Genomic DNA, 25,785 nt, shown 5'->3' on the forward strand with positions numbered 1-25,785 from the left:
GTCATTGCACATAGTGATGGGTAAAAGCCTTTTTTATTCGTTTGTCCTTTCCTTCGATTCTATTCACCCTCTATGATCTTTCCTTTCTCCCCCTCCCACTAGCTGTTCCAGATAGTCTTTTACTTCTCATATATATAACATATATGTGTCTGATCGTATAGAGGTATGCTCATACCTATATAATCTAGAATCCACACGAGAGAAAACACGCAATACTTGTCTGAATCTGGCTTATTTTGCACATACACGTGTAAAATCTAGGACTTATTATATTTGTCTGAGCCTAACTCATTTGGCAATATAGGACTTTACGTATCTATGTAAAGTCAGGCTCCACTGGCAGAAAACAACTTATTAGAAATTGAGTCTGGCTTATTTTGCATATGTATGTGTAAAATCTAGGACTTTGCATATTTGTCTGAGTCTGGTTTATTTGGCAATATGGGACTTTCTGTATCTATGTAAATCAGGTTCCACATATGACAGAAAACGTGCTTTTTAACAATCGAGTCTGGCTTATTTTGCATATACATGTACAAAATATAGGACTTTGTACATTTTTATGAGCCTGGCTTATTTTGCACATATGACTTTACAAATCTATGTAAATCAGGCTCCACATATGACAGAAAACATGCTTTCTCTTGAGTCTGGCACATTTCGCTTCATAGGATGATCTCTAGTTCAAGCCACTATCAATCAGTCTGTTTCGACTTGGGCTTCTGCACATCTCTCACCTGGTCCACCTCTTCAAGCGAGTGCAATAGGCATTTCGCCTTTCCTTAAGAGAAGCTGCGCCCGGCGGGACACCCCGCCTCCTACGTTCCTGCCTGGGCGGCCCCGGGGAGACTCAGGTAGCGCGCGCGGCCGGAGCTCCACCTGGCTCGGCGTCCAGCCGCACAAAGAGCTGCGCGGGCGGTGAAGGGCCGAGCCGCAGAAAGTAGTCCCGACCACGCCGTCTCCAATGTTTCCCGACGTCGCCTCACGCCCTCCGCGGCCTAAGGAAAGAGTCCCATTGGAATGCGCCCCGGTAAGGCCTTTGGCCCGCCGCCGACCGGGACTCGCGCGGCCCACCCCGCGGGGTCTCGCGAGGGCTCGCGGGGAGTTGGCGCGCGCGCAGGCCGCAGGGTTCGGTGTGTGTGGGGGGTGGTGGGGGGGAAGGCGCTGAGGAGGGGGGCGGCGGCGCGCAAGGACACGGCGGCGCGTTCCGAGGTCCGGGGATCCCTGCGCCTCTGCGCCGGAGGAAGAGGCTGAATGAGGCGCCGCGCGGGGGACGTGGGGCGCCGCGGAGGAGGCGGCGGGATGGGAGCAGACGCTGGCGACGCGCGAGGCCGGGCTGGAGCGGCGCGCTAGAGCCCTGACGTGCCCCCCTTTCTTTCTTCTCTCGGCCGGGGAAAGCATGAGCGAGCAGACCCGCCGCTGCGGCGGCCGCCCCGGCTCCTCGCGTCCGCGTCCGCGTCCCCTGGCCGCCAGTCGCCGGTGAGAGACGCGAAGGCGCGCGGGGGAAGATGGGGGCCGTGCTGAGGAGCCTCCTGGCCTGCAGCTTCTGCGTGCTACTGAGAGGTGAGGCGGCGGCGCGCAAAGTTGCGGGGGTTGGCGGGGGGAGGGGAAGAGTCGTGGGGAGAGAGAGGCCTGCTGGCCGGGACGCCGCGGGAGAGAGGGCCCGCGAGTGGGGACGGCGCGCCCCGCCCGGCCACCTTGCATACCCGGCGGCCCGGCCCGTCACACTGTGTACTCCAGCTTGCCGGGACACCGTGCACCCGGGCCAGGTACCCCATGCACCCCGGCCCGCACACCTTTCACCCCGGCCCCGCACACCCTGCCTGGCCACTGTGCACACCCCTGCCCTGGCCCGACACACTCGTGCCTGGCTACCATACACATCCCCGCCCCGCACACTCCTGCCTTGAACACGCCTTCCAGACAAATTTCAACCTCCATCCCCGCTGCTCTTCTTCCGGGACCCGCTGGTACCCCACTCCATTGGAATGACTTGACTCTGCCCGGATTCAGTAGGGAGAAAGGGTCTTTGTACCGAGTTTGGCTTTAACATTGATGCTGACTGACTCCCTCCCAGGAGGCCCCCCCCCTTTTCTTGTGGCTTTTAGGTGAACTTTTTTTTTGTTTTTTTGAACCTTACCATTGCTCCCCACCCCCACCCCACCCCCCAGGCCTTGTTACAACTAATAATTGGCTTCGTTTGAGATAGAGTGATCCTGGGTTGAGAGCACTGTTGGAAGTTGACTTCGGGGTTATAGGTCGAGCTTTTCAGCATTGGGAATCTTCGGAGTTCAGAATAAAACACAAACGTTGCCCTCGTAACCCCTGGTATTCAGAACTCACCCCCCTATTTTCGGAGTGTGCAAGTGTACAGTTGGCACTAAGTACTGAAGTCATCCTTGTGTGGCGAAGAGACTATCCTGGGAACTAAATGATCATTTGCTGGGCACCCCTGGGGACTGCTTGGCACTTTGGTAAATAACAGAGACTTCCTTGGATAATTTGCTGTGGGAAGCGTTTAAATTCAGTGGCCCTGTGCTGTTTGGAATTGGACTGCGAAGCTGACACACACACACAGTCTGACTTTTGTTGTGTGACAGTTTGCAGACGTTTTGGACTAACCAGAAGGAAAGCTTGTGAACAGATCTCCAGTTGAGGGGTGTTAGAGTGGAGATGAAGTTGATGCTCTTGAGAGTTTTACCTGCAGAGAAATTCAAGCCCTACATGTGTAGTTCCGGTTCTGTTCATTTCACTTGTGTTCCTGCCAGTTTCTTTCAGTTTAATGGGACTGCTCTGGAAATTCCTAGTCATTAATTAAAAAGCCAAACTAAGTCCTTTAAAAGTAAGAAAGTTTGCAGAGCATGATAGTAACTAATGATCTTAAGAGATAAATGGGACAGGTGTGTCATTTCTGTCTGTATTTTAGATAAGAGGAGCAACTATCTGACTTTAAAAAATAAACACCCCCCCCCCCCCCAAAAGGCATTTCCTAAAATGTCCTGTTCCCCCTGTAAACAGTGACTGAGAACTTAATAATGTATTAGGTACTGGAGAGACTTAATAGGCATGTTTATTTTGTTACAGTAAACTTTACACAGAAAAGAGATTGTGCTGTAGCTGTGAAGGAACAGTTGCAACTGACACGAGAATATGTATTTACGACAGGTTCATAAGAGTTAAATATGTGAACCAGTGGATTGATTAGAGTTGGAGAAACCTAAATCCCATAACCTGGGATGCTTCTGATAGCTCAGTTGTATTTCTTGGAGGGGAAGGGTGTGATGTAAATGCCATTTGTTTATTTTATTACAGGATTTGAGCTGAGTTGAGTTCCTTCATTACTTGTGTTTAGGGAAGTTGCATTTGCAGTAATACATTTTCAAGTGTGATATTATGTAACAAGACCTAAAGGAGGTAATTATCTCTGCCACTACCAGAGTTTTCAGAAGTAGGGCTCTTTAAATGTAGTGCAATCATGGTATGAGGTGCTCTTTCTGTTCAGCTATTTAACTGTGAGGATCTATGATTTGAACTAAAATTGTCTTATGTAAAGATTTTGGTTCATAATTTAGATTGTCTTCACTCCTTGATATGTCACCCTGCATTATAAATGGTTGTCAGCCTTGGTTTCCCAGTAGCAAAGTGTGATACTTAATTTGTTGCAGTAAGCTCATTTTTCTTCACTGAAGAATTAGAGTTTTAATAATGGGTGTTTGGGACTTTAGGCCCTAAAGCTTTGTTTATCAGCAGTTGAAAGCTAGTTTATGTTGCCATAGTTAGGGTGCATCCCTTTCCCCATTATCAAATGACAAGGATGGAAGAATTTTAGGTTTTCATACCAAAGTCTTAAGCTTAAAGCTAGATTTTCATCGTGCTCCCGGTTTCTCTTTTCTATAAAGTGTGGGTACTGATACCTGACTGACTGACCAGTCAGCAGGATTAATAGGTGTGTTAAATGAAGTCACACGTTAAAGTCCTCCCCAGGCCAGCCTGGTCTACATAGTGAGTTCCAGGACAGCTGGGGCTACAGGGAGACCCTGTCTCAAAAGACCGAAAAAAAAAAAAAAAAAAACCCAGAAAACTTTTAAAGACAGGGTCCTTCTGAGTAGCTCAGGCTGGCCTCTTGAACTCAACCATCCTCCTACCTTAGCTTCCTGAGTGCTGGGTTTATAAGCATGGCCCACCATGCATGACCACAGCTTTATTTTTCTGCGAACATTTTTTTATTATTTATGGACGTGTCTTCAATGGTGATTTGAGGATTAATTTATGATTTAAAAATGCTTAAAATAGATGGGACTTGGTCATTTGTACTGAAGAAACTCCGATTAAAGGTATTCTAACTTAAGATTTTACAACTAGCGAATGATAGAGCAAGGCTTTATTATTGATTCTCTTAGCTAGCACATATAGGATGCCTCCTGTGTATCAGCTTCTGGGATAGCAGTGAGCGAAACAGATACTGTTGTGCTCTGACAGCCTCTACAACAGAGTAGCATGCTGGTCACTCACATAGCTTCAGTCAGGTATGCATTAGAAAAAAACTGAAGCTCTGATTTTTCTAGAGGAAATTCTTGGTAAGAATTACAAGTTTTCAAAGCAGGCATGGTGACATATGCTTGTAATCCCAGCACTTGGGAGGTAGAGACAGGAGGCAAAGCCAGCCCTATACTATGTATGTAAGTTTGAGGCCAGTCTGGGCTACATGAGCTCCTGTCTCCAAAATAGCCACCCATCCAAATCACAAAACAACCAAAAACCGAATTTTCAAATACCATCAAAATATATAATTGTTTTAAAAAAAATTTTATTTATTTTTATTTTATGTGTATGTGTGTATTGCTTGCATATAGGTAAGTGCACCTGTGTCATGCAATGCCCGTGGAGGTCAGAAGAGGCTGTTATATATATACATACATACATACACACACGCACACGCACGCACGCGTGCACGTGGGGCCATCCATTGGAGTGGTGTCCACTTACCAGGGTCTATACCCTTGAAGAAAACTGACTCTCTGTCCCCTAGAAACCATCAACTGGCCATAGTTCCTCAGTTAGGGATGGGGGCTCATGAGCTCCTCCCCTCGTATTTGAGAATGTTCCCTGGTTTGATCTTGTTGAGGCAACTGCAGCTGCTGTGAGTTCTTGAGTGCAGCGGTCCTATCAGGTCCAGAGAACACTTTTCCTCTGTTCCTCCCAAACCTCTGACTCAAAATATGTACTTGTATAAATATCTTAGCTTTCCTTGAGGAGGCTTTTAAATATTTGTAATTTTAAATTTAATATTTTTAATCTTATGTGTATGCAATATATTTGCCCCCCACTTCCCCTAACTCCTCTCAGGTCTACCCCCATCTCCTCCTAACTTCATGACCTCTCTTTTTTTTGGGGGTGGGTCTTTTTGAGACAGGTCTTCCTGTAGCCTCAGCTGTTCTAGAACTCACTATGTAGACCAGGTGGCCTTGAACTCACAGAGATCCACCTGCCTCTGCCTCCCGAGTGCTGGGATTAAAGGCGTGTGCCACCACGCCCAGCAATGGCCTCTTTTTTAAATAACCCAGTGAGTCCAGTTTGTGCTGTATATATATCCTATCAGGTCCAGAGAACACTTTTCCTCTGTTCCTCCCAAACCTCTGACTCTTAAAATTTTTCCTCCTCCTCTTCCTGGATGGTCCCTGAGCCTTGGGGGTGTGATATTAATGTCCCCTTTATGGCTGAGCATTGAGGAGGTGTTAAATGTTATATGACAGTTCTCTTGAATGGTACTAGGATGAGCCAATGTTTTCAATGTACTTTTTTTTTTTTTTTTTTTTTTTTTTTTTTTTTTTTGATTTTGTCTTTTTTGAGACAGGGTCTCCTGTAGCCCCAGCTGTCCTGGAACTCACTATGTAGATCAGGCTGGCCTTGAACTCACAGAGATCTGCCTGCCTCTGCCTCCCAAGTGCTGGGACTACAGGCATGCACTACCATGCCTGGCTTTCAATGTACATTTTTAGAAAAGTCATTCTTACACTTTTTTCCTTTAAAATTGGGTATGATAAAGCTTTGGGGACATGGAATGGGGTTTGGAGTGGAAATCAACTAGGTTATGGTTTCCAGTTTGTTAGCTCTTGGATAGGTCATGTGGTCTCTGCACTTAATCTTCATTAAGACAACGAATCCTTTTGGCAGTTGCTACCACATGAAGGCCTCGAGAAGTCTTGAAGTGAAGAGTCAGTTCTGGCTTTCTTTAGCCCAATAGTTCTCAAGCGTGACAAAGAAATTTTGTTTTGTTTTGAATTGGGACAGGGTCTCCTTATATGGCCCCAGGCTGGCCATAAACTCAGGAATGTCCTGCCCCAACTTCTTAAGTGCTGGGACTATAGAACCAGTCTGACAATGACTTGTGTGTGTTATATTCATATGTGTGTGCGTGTTCATGTGCTTGTGTGTAGATGTACTCACCCACATGTGGATTCTAGAGATTGACACCTGGTGTCCTTCTCAGTCACACTCCACCTTACTTCTTGAGAACTATAGTCTTCACTGAATCTGGACCTTACTGATTGGCTAGACTAGTTGGCCAGTGAGCCCCTTGGTCCTGCTTCCACCTCCCAGTGCCAAGATTACAGGTTTTTTAAATGTGGCTTTTTTACATGGGTGCTAGAGATTCAAACTCAGATCCTCATGTTTGCATAGCAAGCACTTTACCCACTTAGTCATCTTTTAAAAGCATATTTTTTCAACGTGCTAGGAATTTTTGCTGCAAGAAACACACTGGAGAGGACTGGGTGATTTTTTTTTTTTTTTGGGGGGAGTCTTGGTTGATACGTGTGAACTATTTGATGACAACTTTATAATGTTCAGTCTGGTGCTTTCCTTTCAGTTTACTTGGTCCCAGGTCTGCTCACCTGACTGGAGACTAATTTGATTGTAAAACATAAAGGTTTTAGTTCATTCTTATCAGAAGGGGTAGCTGATTTCCCAAATACCAGTTTTTCAGAGTTGTTTCCTTTAATTTGAGTTTTTTCCATTTGCTGAACTGAAATGTGACCTTAACTGTGCTTTGGCTACCAGAAAGGACACTTTTTTTTTTTTTCCATTAAATATTGAAGAAGATTCTGTGAGGAGATTAATTGGTGGGAAATATTTTCTGAGAACACACTTTTGTCTGCATAATTTATATGTATCAGAAAAATAAGTAACCACAATTATAATACCATTTAAGTTATGAGCACTAAGTACTCTGTGAAAATTGGTTTTCAGGGGCTGGAGAGATGGCTCAGCGGTTACGAGCACTGACTGCTTTTGCAGAGGACCCAGGTTCGATTCCCAGCACCCACATGGTGGTTACGAACCGTCCTTAACTCTAGTTCCAGGGGAATCCAAAGCCCTCTTCTGACCTCCGCGGCATTGCACGACACGGGTGCACTCACATACATGCAGGCAGTACACTCATACACGTAAAATAAAAATAATAAATAAAAGAAAAAAGAAAATTGGTTTTCACCATGGAAATGTTATTGAAAATTTCTATTTGGAGGCAGTTATAAAGAGGGCACCACAGCAGAAAGGTGGGGTTTATTATCAAGCAGATGAGTTATTCTGCTTTGTGTATAGACCTCCTTTGACAAGTTACTTAGCCTGCTTTCCTCTCCTGCTCACTGGGGAGCATAACTAACAGAATTGGAGTGAGAATTGGTGATGTTTGTGAAGGAGTAGTTCTGTGCAGTCAGTAGTGGGCTTTGACTAAATGACTGCTTTTAGGGGGGCCAACTTAAACTGGGCATGGTAGGGTGTAATCTCAGCATTTAGGAAGAAGAGGCAGGACGTTCAGAGTGAGCCTCAGCTCCATAGTTTGAGAGCACTTGTCTCAAAAAAAAAAAAAAAGATGGCCAAAGTAAAAGGACTATTAATGCTTAGAAAAGTCCAGTAAAACATTTTAAATGCTTGCTGTGTTTCAGGCACAGTTTTTGACAGTTGGCAGGATTAGGACCATGTTTTTTTTTTAAAGATAGAGTTTCCCTGTAGCTCCCCAGATGGCCTGGAACTTGCTGTGTAGACCTGGCTGGCCTTGCTAACCCTTTCTCTGCCTCCTGAATGTGGGAATTAGGCTTGTGCCACCATACCTGATTGTGGACTATGGTTTTTTGAACATTTTTAGTCTCTTGCAATTTCTGATTTTGTACTTTATATGAAATAAGATAGTTATTGGCTCCTATACATTTATTTTACCTTAAAAAATTCTTTTTCTACAGGGTCTCAACTGTAGCCCAGGTTGGTTTTAAACTTGTAGCAGTCCTTCTGCCTCAGCCTCCCCAAGTCCTAGAATTACAGGTGTGAGCCACCATACCCAGAATTCTGTATCTTCATATATGGAGGCCAGAGGACAACTGGTATGATTCCTCAGAGGCACTATCCACCTGATTTTGAGCCAAGGTCTTTCACTGGCATGGAGCTTGCTGTAGTAGACTAGATGGGCTAGCCAGTGAGCCCCAGGAATCCTCCTGTCCCCACCTCCCTGTTGCTGGGATACAGTCATACCTCTTCCTTTTTTTTTTTTTTCTTTGTATGTATGAGTATATTGCCTGCATGTATGTGAGTGCACTGTGTTGTACAAAGCTGTGGAGGTCAGAAGAGGGGTTTGGATTCCCGTGGAACTGGAGTTAAGGATGGTTCGTAGCCGCCATGTGGGTGCTGGGAACCAAGCCCGGGTCCTCTGCAAGAGCCCCAGCCATCTCTCCAGCACCTTCTGTCTTTTTCACATGAGTTCTGGGGATCAAACTTGAGTCCTCTTGCTTGTATGGCAGATACTTCATGGACTGATTATCCCCTTAGCCTTTTACCTTCTAAAGGGCTGCAACCTTGACATTGTTTTAGGTGATGATTACTAAACTAGTCAGTTAATTGTGATTTTTTTACTTATTAAGGTGTTAAGTATGGGTGAAATAATTTTGTCAAAGCAATTAAAATTATTCAGTTGGTGGGCTTGTCCCTGAAGTCTGAGTAGATACTGTACTAAGTTCTTACATTGAGTGTTTTTCACTCATTTAAGTGTTAAGGTCTCTCTTGTGTGGTAAGTTTCATTTTAATGACTAGAACACTGCTCCTTATGAGTAACTTTGAAATATCAAATACATGATGCTGAGTCGATTTGCCCTTAAAATGATTTATTTCATTGGGTAGGAGTATATGCCCGTAGTCCCAACTAGTTGGAGGCTAACACAGGAATATTGCAACTTTGAGGCCAGCCTAAGATCCTGGCAAGAAAGAAAGAAAGAAAGAAAGAGAGGGAGGGAGGAATATATATAATATATATAAAGTATATTAAATATATATAACATATAAAAATATATAGTTTGTCCATACATGAATAGTAAAAACAGTATTATTTGACATTGGAACACTTTTTTTTTTTTAAATATATTTTTAAAATATTTTACTATTTTTATTTTTTATGTGTATGAGTGTATTGCCTGCATGTATGTGAGTACACCCGTGTCGTGCAATGCCATGGAGGTCAGAAGAGAGCTTCAGATTCCCCTGGAACTGGAGTTAAGGTCGATTTGTAGCTGCCATGTGGGAGCTGGGAATTGAATCGGGGTCCTCTGCAAGAGCAGTCAGTGCTCTTAACCGCCGAGCCATCTCTCCAGCCCCATATTTTTGTTTCTTAAGCTGTGTATAATTTGTGGTGGTGACCGTACTCAAGAACGGTTCAGGCTATTCAGGCATGAAGTTCAAAATTATGAAAAAGTAGGGGCTGGAGAGATGGCTCAGTGGTTAAGAGCACTGACTGCTCTTGCAGATGACCCAGGTTTAATTCCCAGCACCCACACGGTGGCTATGAACTGTCCTTAATTCCAGTTCAGGTGAATCCGAAGCCCTCTTCTGACCTCTGTGGCATTGCACAACATGGGTGCACTCACATGCATGCAGGCAATACATATACACATAAGAATAAAATATTTTTTAAAAATACAAAGAAGTGCTTGGATTCTCCTGTGGAAGATGATTGGCATTTTGATGCTGTGAGCCTGTTAGCTGCTATATAATATATTACTTTTAATTTCTGTGATACCTTGCTTAGAAGGGCCGTTTATAAGAGTTTAGACAATTTGGGCTTGGAGAGATGGCTCAGAGGTTAAGAGCACTGGCTGCTCTTGTAGAGGATCTAGGTTTGACTTAGACCACCCACATGGTGGCTAACAATTGTCTATAACTCCAGTTCCAGGGAATCCAGTGCCGCCTTCTACCCTCCATGGGCATTGCACGACATGGGTTCACTTACACACATGCAGGCAGTACACTCAAGCACTAAAATAAAAATAAGAAATATTTAAAAAGGAGTTTAGACAATTTGAAACCAATTTCCAAGATTGGTGATTTGAGATAACATTATGTAAGTTATTGATACCAGGCAGGCCTAAAGTTACTGGTAAGATTCTTACTAAGAATAAAAATGAGAACATGAACGTGATTAGCAGTTGCCATTTTTTCCAAATAGTTACTCAAATAATAGAAAATGGTATCTTATCAAATTACTTGTTTGGCTGGAAGATATTTTCTCTGTTGGCTTTGGTTAATTTTATCACTGTGAGATCCACATCATACTGCACAGCTTATCTGGGTAAGAGTCATCTTTATTATTGACCAGCTTTATTAGAAAGTGTAGATTAAGTATATTTTCATATCTAAAGACACTGTCTTTCTTTGGTGGGAGAAAACTAGCATGCATTCTTAGCTACTCATTGTTTGTATTTATTTGTAACAGTCTCCTCAATTTACCCTAATGAAGAAAAGCCTTTTAGGCAAAAAGTTTTTCTTTTTCTTTGGTTTTTATAACATGGCTGAGAGGTTTTTTTGAGAGGTTGGCCTCTCACAGTGTAACCAAGGATGATCTTAAACTCTAGTCCTGCTGCTTCCCTTCCAGGGCTGGGACTGCAGGTGTGTACCATCTTGGCCTAGACTTGAAAAGTTTCTTAGATTCCCCCCGCCCCCTTCATATTCTGTGTGTTCCAGAACTTTGTACATATTGGATTTTGGAGATTTTATATTTAAAACAATGTAAAAAGATGTGAATGTGTGAAACATTTATACAGTCTTATTTGGAGCTTCATTTTGTATTTTGTTTTAGATCATTTATTATATGTGACTGAGGTATACATTTATAACTGTTGTAAAGATTCGTCAGCACAGGTTAGATTTGGAAAACAGATAAAAAGTCAGCATATTTACATCTGAATTTGGATTTGAAGTGTGGATTATGTAATGTGTTTTGTGGTTTTAGGATGTAACAATTGCATGAATAATATAGTTAGTATTCTCTTGCACAGTTGGCCTTCCATATCTGGGTTTTATGCCCATTTGACCAGATGTTGATCAAAAATGTTTGCCAAAAAAACCCCTCAAAAACCCAAACCAAAACTTATCTGTTCTGAAGATTACAGACCCTCTTCTCCTCCATTATCCCCTAAATAACAGTAGTACCTATTTTTACATAGCACTTACATTAGGTATTATAAGTATTCTTGAGGTGGTTTAAAGGATTTAGGGAGATGTGCACAGGTTATATGTAAATACTACATTTATATAAAAAGGATTTGAGCATCTGCACATTTTGGTAGGGGAGTGGGTTAGGTGTGTGTGGAGTGGGGAAAGACATAGAAGTAACCTGGAATTGGTGTGTAGAGGGATGACTCTACTTTTTTTTTCCCTCCAATACTGAGAATGGAACCCAGGGCCTGTGCATGATAGGCAAGTACTCTACCACTGAGTACATCCCCAGTCTTTGTTATTTGAGACCGCAAGTCTTATTTATTTATTTGTTTGTTTGTTTGTTTTGGTCTTGTTGAGACAGAGTCTCCCTGTAGTCCCAGCTGGCCTTGAACTGCCAGAGATCCACCTACGTCTGCTTCCTGAGTGCTGGGACTAAAGGCATGTGCCACCACATGGACCCAGCCCCAAGTTCATATTTAGAATAAGGTATAAGAGACATTAGAAATTCCGTGATGTGCCTTCATTTTAATAGATTAGAAAGATGGGCAGTTAGCCGAGGCTGGCTAGTACTCTGGACAGAAATTCCACATGCAGTGCTTCTTGCATGTACCTATTTTACCTGACTCTTAGGTTTTTAAATTTTTTATCTCTATTTTTTTTTTTTCATCTTTTTTTCTCATTGCAGCTGGTTTGTTTGTTAGTTTGTTTGTTTGAAGCAGGGTCTCCCTGTAGCCCCAGCTGTCCTGGAACTCACTATGTAGACCAGGCTGGCCTTGAACTCACAGAGATCCGCCTGCCTCTGCCTCCCAAGTGCTGGGACTACAGGCATGCGCCACCACGCCCGGCCTTTATCTCTATTTTTTAAAACAAGGTCTCATTGTGTAGCCCAGGCTTGTCTTCAACTCATGAACCTCTGCCTCAGCTGGGATTACGTGAATGTATCACCAGGTTTATTATGATTTTGGGAATGGTATCGATCACTTTTAAACTTTTTTCTCAATTTTTTTTTTTTTTGTTTTTGTTTTTGTTTTTGTTTTTGAGATGGGCTTGCTATGCTGCTCAATGCTACCCTTGAACTCCTGGGTGCAAGTGATCTTGCCTCGCCCTTCTAAGCAGCTGTGGTAATAGGCAGATGCCACCACACCCAGTTGATCATTTTTGATAGAGGACAGTAATAGAATTTTGGAGCTTGCAAATAGATGGTTTGTTATAGGACTGCAGATAAAAACAAAGATAAGGAGAGGAGAGGCTCACTTCAGAATGCGTGTTCCAGTGGGTTTCCACTTTCTCAACATCGAATAGAACACTTCTTTTATGGGAAGGGTCAGTAGGCTAGCAAGAACATGGAGTGTGGGCCAAGTAGAGAGGGGTAAGCATATTGCATGATCAGAGCAGTTTAACTGGAAAATTATGTTTTTCTCTGGTCAGCTGATGCTTGGAATGAGGGAGAAAGTTATGTATCTTGCTTGCTTAAGCTTAGGGTGAGCCAAAGTTTAATGTCTTGTTTGGAGGAGAGAAGTCTGAAGTTTGGTAATTGTGATGAGCACTTGTTAAAATCCCTATTGTTTAGAACAAACCTATCACCATCAGAGGTAGAATAAGGGTTTTTGTAAGGGTGGTCTGGTTAAGTCTGGCCTGACTCCCTGTGTGGCAAGAATAGTAATTTATAGTACATCGGGTGGGTCTTTAACTTCCTTGCTCATTCTCAAAGGAATCTCAGATTGGATTTTTGAAATCTCTTGAGGCTAGGCATATAAGTGAAGAACTTAACATCAGGTTTCAGTGATCATACCTGCAGATTTCGGAGGTTCCTAAAATATTCTAGGGTTTCTAGGCCTACCAGGATGTGATTGTCTTAAGTTGGTAAGCCAGATAGCAGGGCAGGTTTCCCAGGAAAGCTGTAAACATAGCCTATAAAGTCAACTGTAGCTCCTTAAAAGTGTCAGGGTTCATCTGATTAAAGCAGTACTTTCAAATATGATACTCTAGTCCAAGCCAGAGCTTCCAACTTGGAGGCAGACTCAGTAAACCTATGCAAATAACTATATTGCCTTGTAAAATAAGACTACTCTGGAAGCGCTTTGGAATTGAAGTGGACACAGGCAAAGAGAAAAAGATAAATGTTTTTGATTGTAAAGGCTTAAGTGGTTATGATTTAGCAAGAGCTTAAGAGAAAAGAGAAAGCAATTACTTATATCCAGGAAATAGGACATTAAAGCATCAACAGTATTTTAAACAAAACCCACAATCACATTTCAGCTGTTACATGCAGCCCTATGTAATTAATTCTTGTTCTTCTGGATATGTGCTAGTCTCATGAACCCATCTGTTTTTCTATCAGCCTTTTGGAAATCTGACTGTCTTTGGTGTGATCTCAAAGATGCACGCCATCAGGAACCTGTGCACAGGAGTACTTGGCACAGACAAATCTTTTTCAATAGTAACTTTTTTCAAATTGAAGGCAAACACTTTGGCTTGTAGCTGATTTGCAAGTAAGTTCTGGGGAGCCTCAGAGTAGATGGCAGAGTACATCAGATGACTGGTGTGATTAACCTGTTACTGATCATTTTAAAAGTGAAAAAAAGGCCAGAGTGGTTGTTACAAAATAATGCAGTTGGCAAGGATATGTGGTGTGTTGGTGGTTTTTGAGACACACTTACCAAATCAGTCCAAAAAAGTTGTATACAAGATAGCTTTAAGCATACTGATTAGCTATATTTATTTTATTTTTATTTTATGTGCATGTGTGCATTACGTGCATGTAGGCAAGTGCACCCATGTTGTGCGATGCTTGAGGAGGACAGAAGAAGCTGTCGGAGCCCCTGGAACTGGAGTTACGACAGTTGTTAGCTGCCATGTGGGTGCTGGGATTCGAGCCCAGGTCTTCTGCAAGAACAATCAGTGTTCTTAACTGCTGAGCCATCTCTCCAGCCCCTGATTAGCTTTATTTTAAAGGAGGAGTGGCTAGTACCTTTGATATGTGAATATAGATGAATTTAACCTTTTCAGAGAGAATAAGAAAACTAAAGATAAATCTTCAGATATAGTGTCTTAAGCATATCAATATATGTAGAGTATATTAAGAATATGTCAAGATTATCAGATAAAAAGATTTGGTAAGTCTGGAATAGGCATTTGACATCTGTATAATAAAATTCCTTAAATTAACCCTTTGGTCTATCTAGAAGCTGCTGTGCTCAAATTAAAATCAAATTGTGACAGAGTTAACATTAAAATAAACATGGAATTGAGACTAACCACACTACACTGTGGGCTAATGTCAAGCAAAGACCAGAATGCTGATCAACAGAAATAAGTTATTGATCAATTTCTAGGAATTTCATACATCTTCTGAAATAATTCATGTTACTAAATCTTAACTATACTCATTTAACCTGGGGGAAGATAAGCTTTCTTTAGACAGTGCCTCCCATATAACTCTTAATGTTTGATTAGATAAACATAAATATTTTAAATTTTTGGCTTTTACACATTAAAAAAACTGATTTTCCAAGGGTCCTCTGGGAAATCTTAAAAGGCATCACATAGGACATAATTCAGGATTTGGTCTTGGAAGGACAGAAAGTCAGGAGTTATTAGGAGGCTTGAATATGTGATAGAGTGATTATGGATCAATGAGCAAAACAATACTCAGTGATATACTTGACCACAGTGACAAAAGATGAAATTTAAAAGTCAGCATAGAAGGAAACACAATGGTAAAAAGTCTACTTCTTTGAGAAGTGAGAAGATTCTGCTTGTTTGTTTAAATAATATTAATAAAGTCAATATCAAGAGTGGGAAATACTGATAAGTTAGAGAGTCTTTGCTTTCCAGAAGGGTTATTATCACTGTTATTCAGAAGGCAAAAACACACAGTTGTATAACTTGTTTCTTTAGAGCAGACCTATAACCTAAGAGTATTTGGTAATTTTAACAGAGAAAACCAAAATTTAACTTTTCGTAAAGATATCAAAGCATCTAGAAACTCTTGTACATAAATGAGATCCCAGCCAGTTTTTATGCTGACAGAATTCCCTTTCCATCAACTAAAATCTTGTACATCCATTCAGACTTTGTGCTATATTTTCCTCTTCCTCATTTTGGAACAATAATCGCTTACTTTAGCACCAAAATGTTTTCTTTTCCCTTCACAAAAGCATATCTTTCATATAGAGTTGTTCCTCTAGTGTCAGTATTTTGAATAGTCTCATTTGCATGTAAAATTATAACTCATATAATTACAGTAACCAATGCTTTGAGAGAAAGCTATGTGGTAGATAATTGTGAAACTGCGATGTGTCTGCATTTTGTAGTAGACTAATAAAGCTTATGAATATACATTCTTCATCTTTGTGTAGCTAGATATTCCTGGCAGTGTACCTTTTTTGAAAAAAAATTCTTTCTTTTTCTTTTTTTTTTTTTTTTAAAGATCATATTCAGGCTGGGTGTGGTGGCACAAGCCTTTAATCCCAGCACTCGGGAGGCAGAGGCAGGCGGGTCTCTGAGTTCAAGGCCAGCGTGGTCTACATAGTTCCAGGACAGCTGAGGCTACAGGGAGACCCTGTCTCAAAAAAGACCCCCCACCAAAAAAAGAGGCAAGAAACTACAAAAATTAACTTGAAATTATGCTTCAGTATTATAATTTGCTTAGAAATAACCTAGATATTAACAAACATCCATGAACTAATTTAGCACAAATCTGAAATTTTATATTACTAAAGATTTTGGAAACTATTTTTTCATTGACTTGTGTGTGTGTGTGTATTTGAAGACCAGAGGTCAACTTTTCTTTAGTTGTTCTACACCTTTTTGACGCAGGGTTTCTCATTGAGCCTGGAGCTCACTGATGAGCTAGACTATCTGGCTAGTGAGCTCCATGAATCTCCTTGTCTCTGCATCCCCATTACTGGGATTAGGGACATGTACTGCTATTCTCACCTTTGTATGTGGCTCCTGGGTATGGAACACGGGTCCTCATGCTTGTCCAGCTAGCACTTTGCCAACTGAGCTATATCCCAGCCCCATGTTGGCTTATTACAAAACATAATAGCTGTCGAAGTAGTTTATCAGATTAATATTTCTGTTCAGCTAATGCAAATGCAGGTATAGTATTAGCTTATTCAGTCAACTAACCTGTAAACATTTAGGAAAAGTATCCTCAAGTAAAGTAAAAATATTTGCTTATATTATACTTAATGCAGTAACTTAGAAGACATAAAATTAAAAATATCTTTATTGTGCCAACAAGAATACAGACATTAACTACCATTTGCAATGTTTTTCTTTGTTGTGTCCGTGCTGGAGATTGACCAGGGTCTTGTATGTGCAGGTGAGTGCTGTGTCTCTGAATCACATGCCTGCATAGATTTTATGAAACCAGTATCAAATTAGTCTCTTTTGTTGAGGACTGCCCCAGTTCACTTGAACTTAGCTACCTTCGTTCCTTCATTCCTTCGTTCCATTTTTGAGATGATCTCGCTGTGTAGTCTAGTTTTCCTCAAAATTTGTAGCCTAGGCTGGTCTGGAGCTCACAATCCTCCTGCCTTAGCTTCTTGCATGCTAGAGTTACAGGTGTGTGTCACTGTGCCTATCATTAACTTGAGTACTTAAAACATTTGGAATAATTTCTATAATAATAGTTTTGGGCCTAGAGAGATGGCTCAGCAGTTAAGAGCACTGACTGCTCTTGCAGAGGACCTGGGTTCGATTCCCAGCACCCACATGGCTATGAACCGTCCTTAACTTTAGTTCCAGGGGAATCTGAAGCCCTCTTCTGACCTCCGTGGCATTGCACAACACGGGTGCACTCACATACATGCAGGCAACACACTCATACACGTAAAAAATAATCATGGGTGCACTCACATACATGCAGGCAATACACTCATACACATAAAGTTAAAATAATAAAATAAAAAATATTAAAAAATACTTTTAAAAAATAGTAAATATAGTTTTTTTTTTTTTTTTTTGGTTTTTTTTTGAGACAGGGGCTCCTTGTAGCCCCAGCTGTCCTGGAACTCACTATGTAGACCAGGCTGGCCTCAAACTTGCAGAGATCCGCCTGCCTCTGCCTCCCAAGTGCTGGGGTTAAAGGCGTGTGCTACCACGCCTGGCAATATAGTTTTAAAAGAAGCTACAAGAAATTTAATTTTATTAATTTATGGACATTTTAGGCACTTAATTTATATAATTATTCATCTTTAAGCCAATCTAGATAGAACTTTAAGGAATTTTGAAATCTAACTGGTAATACTATCCAGCAGCAGGAAAATATCTCAACATATATGTACATAAACAGAAAGATACAGATAGAAAGGAAGTTTATATTTCAGATTGGAAGTTTCATCTCATTATTAGTTTATATAAAAGATTTATCTTGTTCTTTGTTTTTATTTTTTATTGCATTTATTTATTATTATTTATTTATTTATTTATTTACTGTGTATGATGTATGTATGCTTGCCATAGTGCTTGTGTGGAAGTCAAACTTGAATGGTGTCCTTTGAATATGTGGGACCTGGAGATTGAATTCAGGTCATCAGGCTTGGTGGCAAGTGCCTTAGCCCACTGAGTCATTTACCTGGTCCCACCTTCACTCTTTTTTTTTTGGTCTTCTTGAGACAGGGTCTCCCTGTAGCCCCAGCTGTCCTGGAACTCACTATGTAGACCAGGCTGGCCTTGAACTCACAGAGATCTGCCTGCCTCTGCCTCCCAAGTGCTGGATTAAAGGTGTGTGCCACCATGCCCGGCTCCACCTTCACTTTTTAAAAATTAATTAATTAATTTTTTTTTACACCCACTTCCCAGGTAGCACCCTCCCATAGCCTCCCTCCTCCCACTAGAGCCCTTATCCTCTGATATCCCTGCTACTGTCTGCTGTGTTGTCAGCACCCCTAGCCATTCCCCACTACTTGCCCTTCTTGTGAATCTAGTCAGCCTATCTAGAGGTTTTTGTTTTAGGAGGGTCAACACAGAGCAGTCATTTCCTCCATGTTTCCAAGGGAAACCAACCATGGTCGAGCAGGACCTTTGACTTATCTTCACATAGGCGGAACTGGTCAAAGAAAGGAGCCAGGGGCTCCTCCAAAGCCCATGTGACCCCTGAGGAACAGATCCTCAAACGACCTTAAGAGTAAAAATAAATTGGTTTATCTGGACCAACTGTATGGCCTTAAACACCCAAAAGGAAAGTATAACCAAAGATTAAAGGGGCCAATATAATTTCTTAAGAGCCCATATGTATAGCTAAAGGCTACATAACAAGCAACAATGCCAGACAGGTGATACCTTCTTTTGAGTTGTTGGCCAGGGTGGCCAAAGGGACTCCCACATAGTAACCCAGCATAGAACTGGGAAAATGAACAGCAGACCCCAATCTTATCCAAAGGAATAGTAACAACTGGAACAGCTGACCCACCTTCACTTTTTAAAATCATTTTTAAAAACTTTGTTTTAAGAGTTTCATAGATAAGTATTGTTTGCATTATTTCTACCCCTCCCAGTGCCCCTCCAACTCCTCCATGTTCCCTATCACTCCCTCTCAATTTCATGTCCTCTGCTTTATTATTGTTACAGATATATACAGATAAACATATATATATATATATATGTATATATATGATGCACTGAGTTCATTTAGTGGTGCTAGTGTGTACTTGTGTTTAGGGCTGCTCATTTGGGATAACCTCTCAGGTTGCTCATCTCTGTAGGAAACAGATTCTCCCTCCTTCACCATTCATTGATTGTAGTTTATCTTAAAGTGGGGCTCTGTGAAATTTCCCCATCCATGGTTTGTCAACTGGTTTTGTCATTATGCAGACCTTGTTAGACTACCGCACTGTGATTTCATTAGCGTAGTTTCCCTATCATGTGCGTAGAATGCATTAACCAACAGCAGGTCAGATTGTGTGTGTGTGCGTGTGCGGGCGTATGTGTGTCTGTCTGTGTGTATGTGTCTGTGTGTATGTATATGTTTGAGATAGGGTCTCCCTGTAGTCCCAGCTGGCCTGGAACTCACTGTGTAACCGTCCCAGGCTGGCCTCAATCTCATAGAGATCCACCTGCTTTTGCCTCATCAAGGCATGCACCTCAGTGTTTTTGACAGTGTTGACGTTACCTACTCAGTTTGTGGGACGAAATGTCCCCACCAATATTTGTGGGAGAATTCTTAAAAGGTTTCCTTTGTCTCAATGTGTAATCTTATGGAGAACGTGGTCTAAGTTTTGAGTGAAGGGCTGAGAAGGAATCAGCTTGCTTTCTGGGTGTCTCCAAAGCTCATTTGAGTGTATAAAAGCCTGTGTTTCCAGGCTCTTGACTTCTGCATGAATCCCCAGTGAAGAGTGGGGAGCTTCAAGTTTAAACACCTGAAGAACTTCAGTTTGAAACTGGAGAGAAGAGCCTGACAGGTGTAGTTATAGGTGATTCAGGAACCTGGGGTAGTGGACGGGGGAGATGTAGGAAATTTGAAGGCAGAAGAAAGGGAGTGGAGGTGTGGGGAAGGCTTCTGGGAAGAGAGGCTTAGGTGAACCAATGTGGAGATTACATGTTTTGTTTTTTTTTTTTTTTTTTTTAAAGGGACATTGAAGTTCTCAGTTGTCTTTAGTAACATTTTGACATTTTTGAGGAGTTGAACTGAATTAGTATCATGATAGTGAAGCATATGGTCAGAGAAGGAGGAGGGCATTTGATAGAATTCTTTGTGGGATTAGATAGTTGCGCATGAGCATTTAAAGGAGGTAGGGGAAATTCCTTTGTGTCATCCCCCTGGAGGAGTCATGGGAAAACAGAAGAGCTTGAGTTGTTTCTGTTAACTTCAGAGACTGCTTCTTTGCCCAGAGCTAGAGAAGCTTTTCCCGTTGAAAGAATCAAAGTAATCCCTACAGCAGGCAGGAGGTCTGGAGAATTGGCTTAAGAGTTGAACTCAGGAAAGGCCCCAGCATCCCTGACTAGGAGGGACAATCATTTCCTGAAGCACCATTATTGAGGTGGGGATGATACAGGTCTATACATGAAGTGCCCCCCTCCCCATGATATCACCGTACAGATGTCAAAGAAAATAAATCTAGGCTCAGTTAGGAAAATACAGTCATTTGAAAAGACAGAGAATGTTTTGACCACAAGATCTTTAGGAACCTTAGAAACACACAAAAACTCTTTGACAGGTAGTAGTGAACACAGGGTCTTTGTTAGGAATGGGGAAAGTGGATTGGTTGGGGTTAGCAGATTGTCAGCATTAGGCTAGTTCAGCAAATGACTTTTGATGTGGTCTGCTGATTTCTGAATGACTGTTAGGAGAGGATGTTCTGGGGCTGGGGATACAGCTCAGTGGTAAAACTCTTGCCTAGAATGCACAAGGTCCCAGTTTGATATTCAGAACCACAAAAGTAGAAGACAAAGGGAAAGAAGGGAGAAAGGGGAAGAAAAAGGAGGAAAATATGTTCTACATCTGTTGAAGCTAAGGGTGAGCCAGAGTTAAGGGATGATAGAAGCCTGACCGCACTTTAATCAAACCAAGACAGCAGATAACTAACTAATGGGCATTATGAGCTCTTGGTTGGTACCTAAATAGAAAGTTGTTTTGTACACACACACACACACACACACACACACACACACACACACTCTTTTTCTTTCCCCTCAGGGTGGGGTTGGAGCCCAGAGGTGGCGTGGGGGGGCATGCCATGGTGTTCAGAGGACGACTTGCAGGTGTCGGTTCTCTCCTTCCATTTTGTGGGTTCTGGGCATTGAACTCTACTTGTCAGGCTTGCCAGGAAGCATTTGTGCCTCCGGAGCCCTCTTACCAGCTCCTAGATATATTTTCTAAATGTTTAGATCAGGCTATGGAAAATGGAAGATTACTTTTTATTGGTAGGGCTGGGGATCTGACCAGGGCTTTATTTATCCTAGGCAAGGACTTTTATCATTGAACTATATCCCTAGTCCTAAAAACGTGCTTCTAAGTATTAGTAAAAATATTTACCATATTGCTGTATACAGTGAACTCTACTAGGCACTAGGAATTTGAGTCTCCTGCTCTACTAACTGAGCTAGCCGAGCATCCCAGAGCAGTGGAATAAAATTAATTACATGGCATAGCTCGTGTTCCCAAGGAGTTGAAATCCTAGTTGAGGTAAGAAATATACTTCAAAAAAGCTAATATCAAAGTTGGGTGTGGAATGAGTGAGGTGGCTTAGTGGGTAAAAGTGCTTGCTTCCAGGCCTGAGTATCTCAGTTTGTTCCCCAGGATCCATGTGGTAAAAGGAGAGAACCAACTCCTGAAAGTTGTCCTCTGACTGCCACATGTGTACAATGGCATGTGTATGTATATACCCCCTACACACCCACACCACAAATGCATATAAATGTAATAATAACAACAACAACAAAAAACTGGTGCACTGGCACACATCTCTAATCCCAGCACATGGAAATAGAGCTGCATGTTCTGGTTCAACCTAGACTATGTACTTGGATTCCCCTGCCCCCAACAAAAAGACCCAAACAGGCAAACAGAAAAGCTAATATGAAGTAAGTATAAATGACTATAAAACTTCAAAGAGGAAAGATGAAACAATTGGACTATTTCATGGGATAGATTTGATACTAGCTTTGAAGGACCTAGATTTGCACACTGGGAGAAGGGGAGAGGTATAGAGAAAACAGGAAAGTGAGGACTGCTGGGATATGATGTGTTCCCAGTAAGTTAAAAAATCTGTTTTATGATAGCAGAGTTTATGAGATTTCAGCTTAGAGTGTGAGGTAAAAGTTGAGTACTGGCAGGCTGAGGTGTTCAGGCTTCATATCTTAGCAGAGGGAAATGAGAAAGCTTTTCAGTTGGATGGAAGAACAAGTACATGTTAGTAGGAAAAGGGGAATGATGAGGTCATTTACTGTTAGCATAGTTTAGGTGTGAGGTCATGAAGCCTAGGACAACGAAGTGGTTCTAGACATGGAGAAGAGACATTTTTAACGACAAGTTAAAGAAGAATTAACAAAATCAGTATAGTGGCTGTGATCTCAGCAGACCCCCAGAGAGTGCTGGGTTCTGTTCTCCCTCTGGCATAGGGGCTGAGAACTGAGAAGCAGGGGACTGCCTGAGGGTGCCAGAATCCTGCCTCCAAGTGGTGGTGAGCTTCCCCTAATTGTGCCATACCCATCCCCCTACCTGAGATTTTGTGAGGCTCCTCCCAAGGCCCCAGGGCAGATCTGGCTTTGGCAGGCTAAGGCTGAGATCCTAGCAGACAGCCTGAGAGGGTGGGCTCCAACCTCCACTGGTATAGCAGCTGTGATCTCAGCACACCGCCAGAGAGTGCCGAGTTCTGGCCTCCCTCTGGCATAGGGGCTGAAAACACAGGGAGCGGACTGCCTGAGAGCATCAGGACCCTTCCTCCACGTGGTGCTATCAAAATACCTGAAAGCAAATCCTGAATCCATCGCTCTTGAGTCCAGCCTTGGCAGACAAAAGAAAAATGAGGAGGAACCCAATAGAGGGATGCTTTTGGAAGCTCTCAACAGGAGCATACTTCAATTTAATTCTCGTATTAGAATCATAAACAACAAAAGAAATTCACATGCCAAAATCACAGCGAAAGAAATAATGAAAATGGAAAGCCAAAACACTATGTCCCCACCTAACTCCACCAATCCTGTAGAAAAGTTCTACAAGGAAAACCCCCTAGAGATAACCCAGGACGCTGAATTTAAAAGAACAGTCATAAACTTGATCAAGGAATTCAGTGAATTTAAAGAACACACAAAGAAATCAAGGAACTAAAAGAAGAGTGGGATAAGCTTCTGAATGAATTCATAAAAGAGATAGAAACATTGAAGAAAACTCAGGCAGAAATGATGAGGGAAGTGCAAAACTCAGTAAGCCAACTTGAAACAACAGGGGAAAGCCTCACCAATAGATGAATAAAATGGAAAACAGAATATCAACACTGGAGGATAAAGTTGAAGAATTGGAAGACTCAAGCAAAGATTATGGAAAATTAAAAAAAAACCACAGGAACGGAATATGCAAGAGATGTGGAACACCATGAAAAGACCAAATCTATGTATTATAGGAATAGAGGAAGGAGAATTATTTCAGGTTAATGGTATTGAACAGATCTTAAACAAGATTGTAAAAGAGAATTTCCTGAAATTAAGGAAAGACATCCCCATACAAATACAGGAAGCACATGGAACACCAAATAGACAGGATCAGAAAAGAAACTCCCCATGACATATCATAGTAAAAACACTAAATGTACAGAACAAAGAGAGAATACTGAAAGCAGCAAAAGAAAAACAAGTCACATATGAAGGAAAGCTCATCGGAATTACAGCTGACTTATTAATGCAAACTGTGAAAGCCATAAGAGCCTGGACCAAGGTATTTCTATTTCTACACGACAATAGATGCCAGCCCAGAATACTTCACCCAGAAAAAAATGTCTATTATAGTTGAGGGGGAAAGAAAAATCTTCCATGACGTGAATAGCCTGAATACATGTCCACAAAACCAGCCCTTCAAAGAATACTTGAAGCAATACAGAGAGTGGAGAAACAACTATACTCCAGGAGCAATGAAAGAAAATAAAGGTATAATTGAGGAAACAGAAAATTAAAGAACACAAACAGCAATCAAAATGACAGCAACCAATACACACGTATCAATAATAACGTTAAATATCAATGGACTGAACGCCCTAGTCAAAAGACACAGGCTAAGTGAATGGATTAAGAAACAAAATCCATCTCTTTGCTGTCTGCAAGAAACCCATCTCACCTTCAAGGACAGGCAGTACCTTAAGGTAAAAGGATGGAAAAGAATAATTCAAGCAAGTGGCACTAAGAAACAAGCAGGGGTTGCAATTCTAAAACCTGACAAAATAGACTTCAAAGTAAAGCTAATCAGAAGAGATAAGGAGAGTCACTTCATTCTGATCAAAGGAACAGTTAACCTAGAAGATAATACAAATCCTTAACATATGCACCAAACTCTTGGTGCACCCAAATTCATAAAAAACAACACTACAGGACTTTAAGACACAGATCAACCCCAACTCAGTAATAGTAGGGGACTTCAATACCCCACTGTCTCCATTAGACAGATCAATTGGACAAAGAATAAATAGAGAGATGTCTGAATTAAATGATACCACAAATCAAATGGACCTAACAGATATCTTTTGATTATTCCACCCAAACATCAAAGTGAATACACTTTCTACTCGGCACCTCGTGGAACTTTTTCAGTAGTTGACCACATACTCGGCCACAAATCAAACCTCAACAAATACAAAAATATTGAAATAATTCTATGCATTCTATCGGACCACAAGGCAAACAGGCTCACAAGACAAAACCCTAGTCACTACACGAATTCATGGTGATTAAACAACATACTCCTAAACAATGGGTCAAAGGAGAAATTAAGAAATAAAAGAATTCCTGGAATTCAGTGCAAAGGACAATACAACACAACATAACCTCTGGGATGCTAAAAGCAGTCCTAAGGGGGAAATTTATAGCTCTTAAGTGCCTACATTAGAAAGAGCCCAAATAAATGACCTGACACTGCAACTCAAGGCACTGGAAAGGCAAAAACAAATGAAACCCAAACCCAGCAGAAGAGAAGAAATAACAAAAATCAGAGCAGAAATGAATGAAAGAGAAACAAAGAAAACAATACAAAGAATCAATGAATCTAAGAGCTGGTTCTTTGAAAAGCTAAACAAGATAGCAAATCCAAATCAACAAAATCAGGGATGAAAGGGGAAACATCACAACAGACACCCAAATGAAAGGGGAAACATCACAACAGGCACCCAAAAGATCCAGGTCATTATAAGGGAATATTTTAAAAAACATATGCTACCAAATTAGAAAATCTAAAAGAAATGGATGAATATCTAAAATCATGGGAACTACCAAAGGTAAACCAAGAAGAGATCATCAGTTTAAACAGACCCATAACATATGAGGAAATCAAAATAGTAATACAGAGCCTCTCAACTAAAAAAAGCCCAGGCCCAGATGGATTTACAGCAGAATTCTACCAGACATTTAAAGACCTCCAACCAATACTACTTAAATTATTCAAAACAATAGAAACAGAGGGAGAACTCCCAAATTCCTTCTATGAACCCAGCATCACTCTAATATCCAAACCGGGTAAAGACACAACTGAAAAAGAAAACTATAGACCCATATCCTTAATGAACATAAATGCAAAAATTGTCAACAAAATATTTGCAAACCACCTACAGACACACATCAGAAAGATCATTCACCATGATCAAGTAGGCTTTATTC

The 25,785-nt window shown here is 41.5% G+C and overlaps 1 protein-coding gene across 1 annotated transcript in view; it reads left to right on the top strand.

The window, feature by feature from the left end:
• Window positions 1-1,212: 1,212 nt before the first annotated feature.
• Window positions 1,213-25,785, top strand: part of Lrp6 (LDL receptor related protein 6) — a 171,573-nt gene continuing 147,000 nt past the window's right edge. The window contains exon 1 of the mRNA XM_008837612.2: window positions 1,213-1,563. Within this exon, the coding sequence (XP_008835834.1) occupies window positions 1,509-1,563 (55 nt within the window). The 5' untranslated portion in view covers window positions 1,213-1,508. The remainder of the gene's footprint in view (window positions 1,564-25,785) is intronic.

Source organism: Nannospalax galili, unplaced genomic scaffold, assembly GCF_000622305.1.
Source record: "Nannospalax galili isolate Female #2095 unplaced genomic scaffold, S.galili_v1.0 scaffold210, whole genome shotgun sequence".
Classification (NCBI taxonomy): domain Eukaryota; kingdom Metazoa; phylum Chordata; class Mammalia; order Rodentia; family Spalacidae; genus Nannospalax; species Nannospalax galili.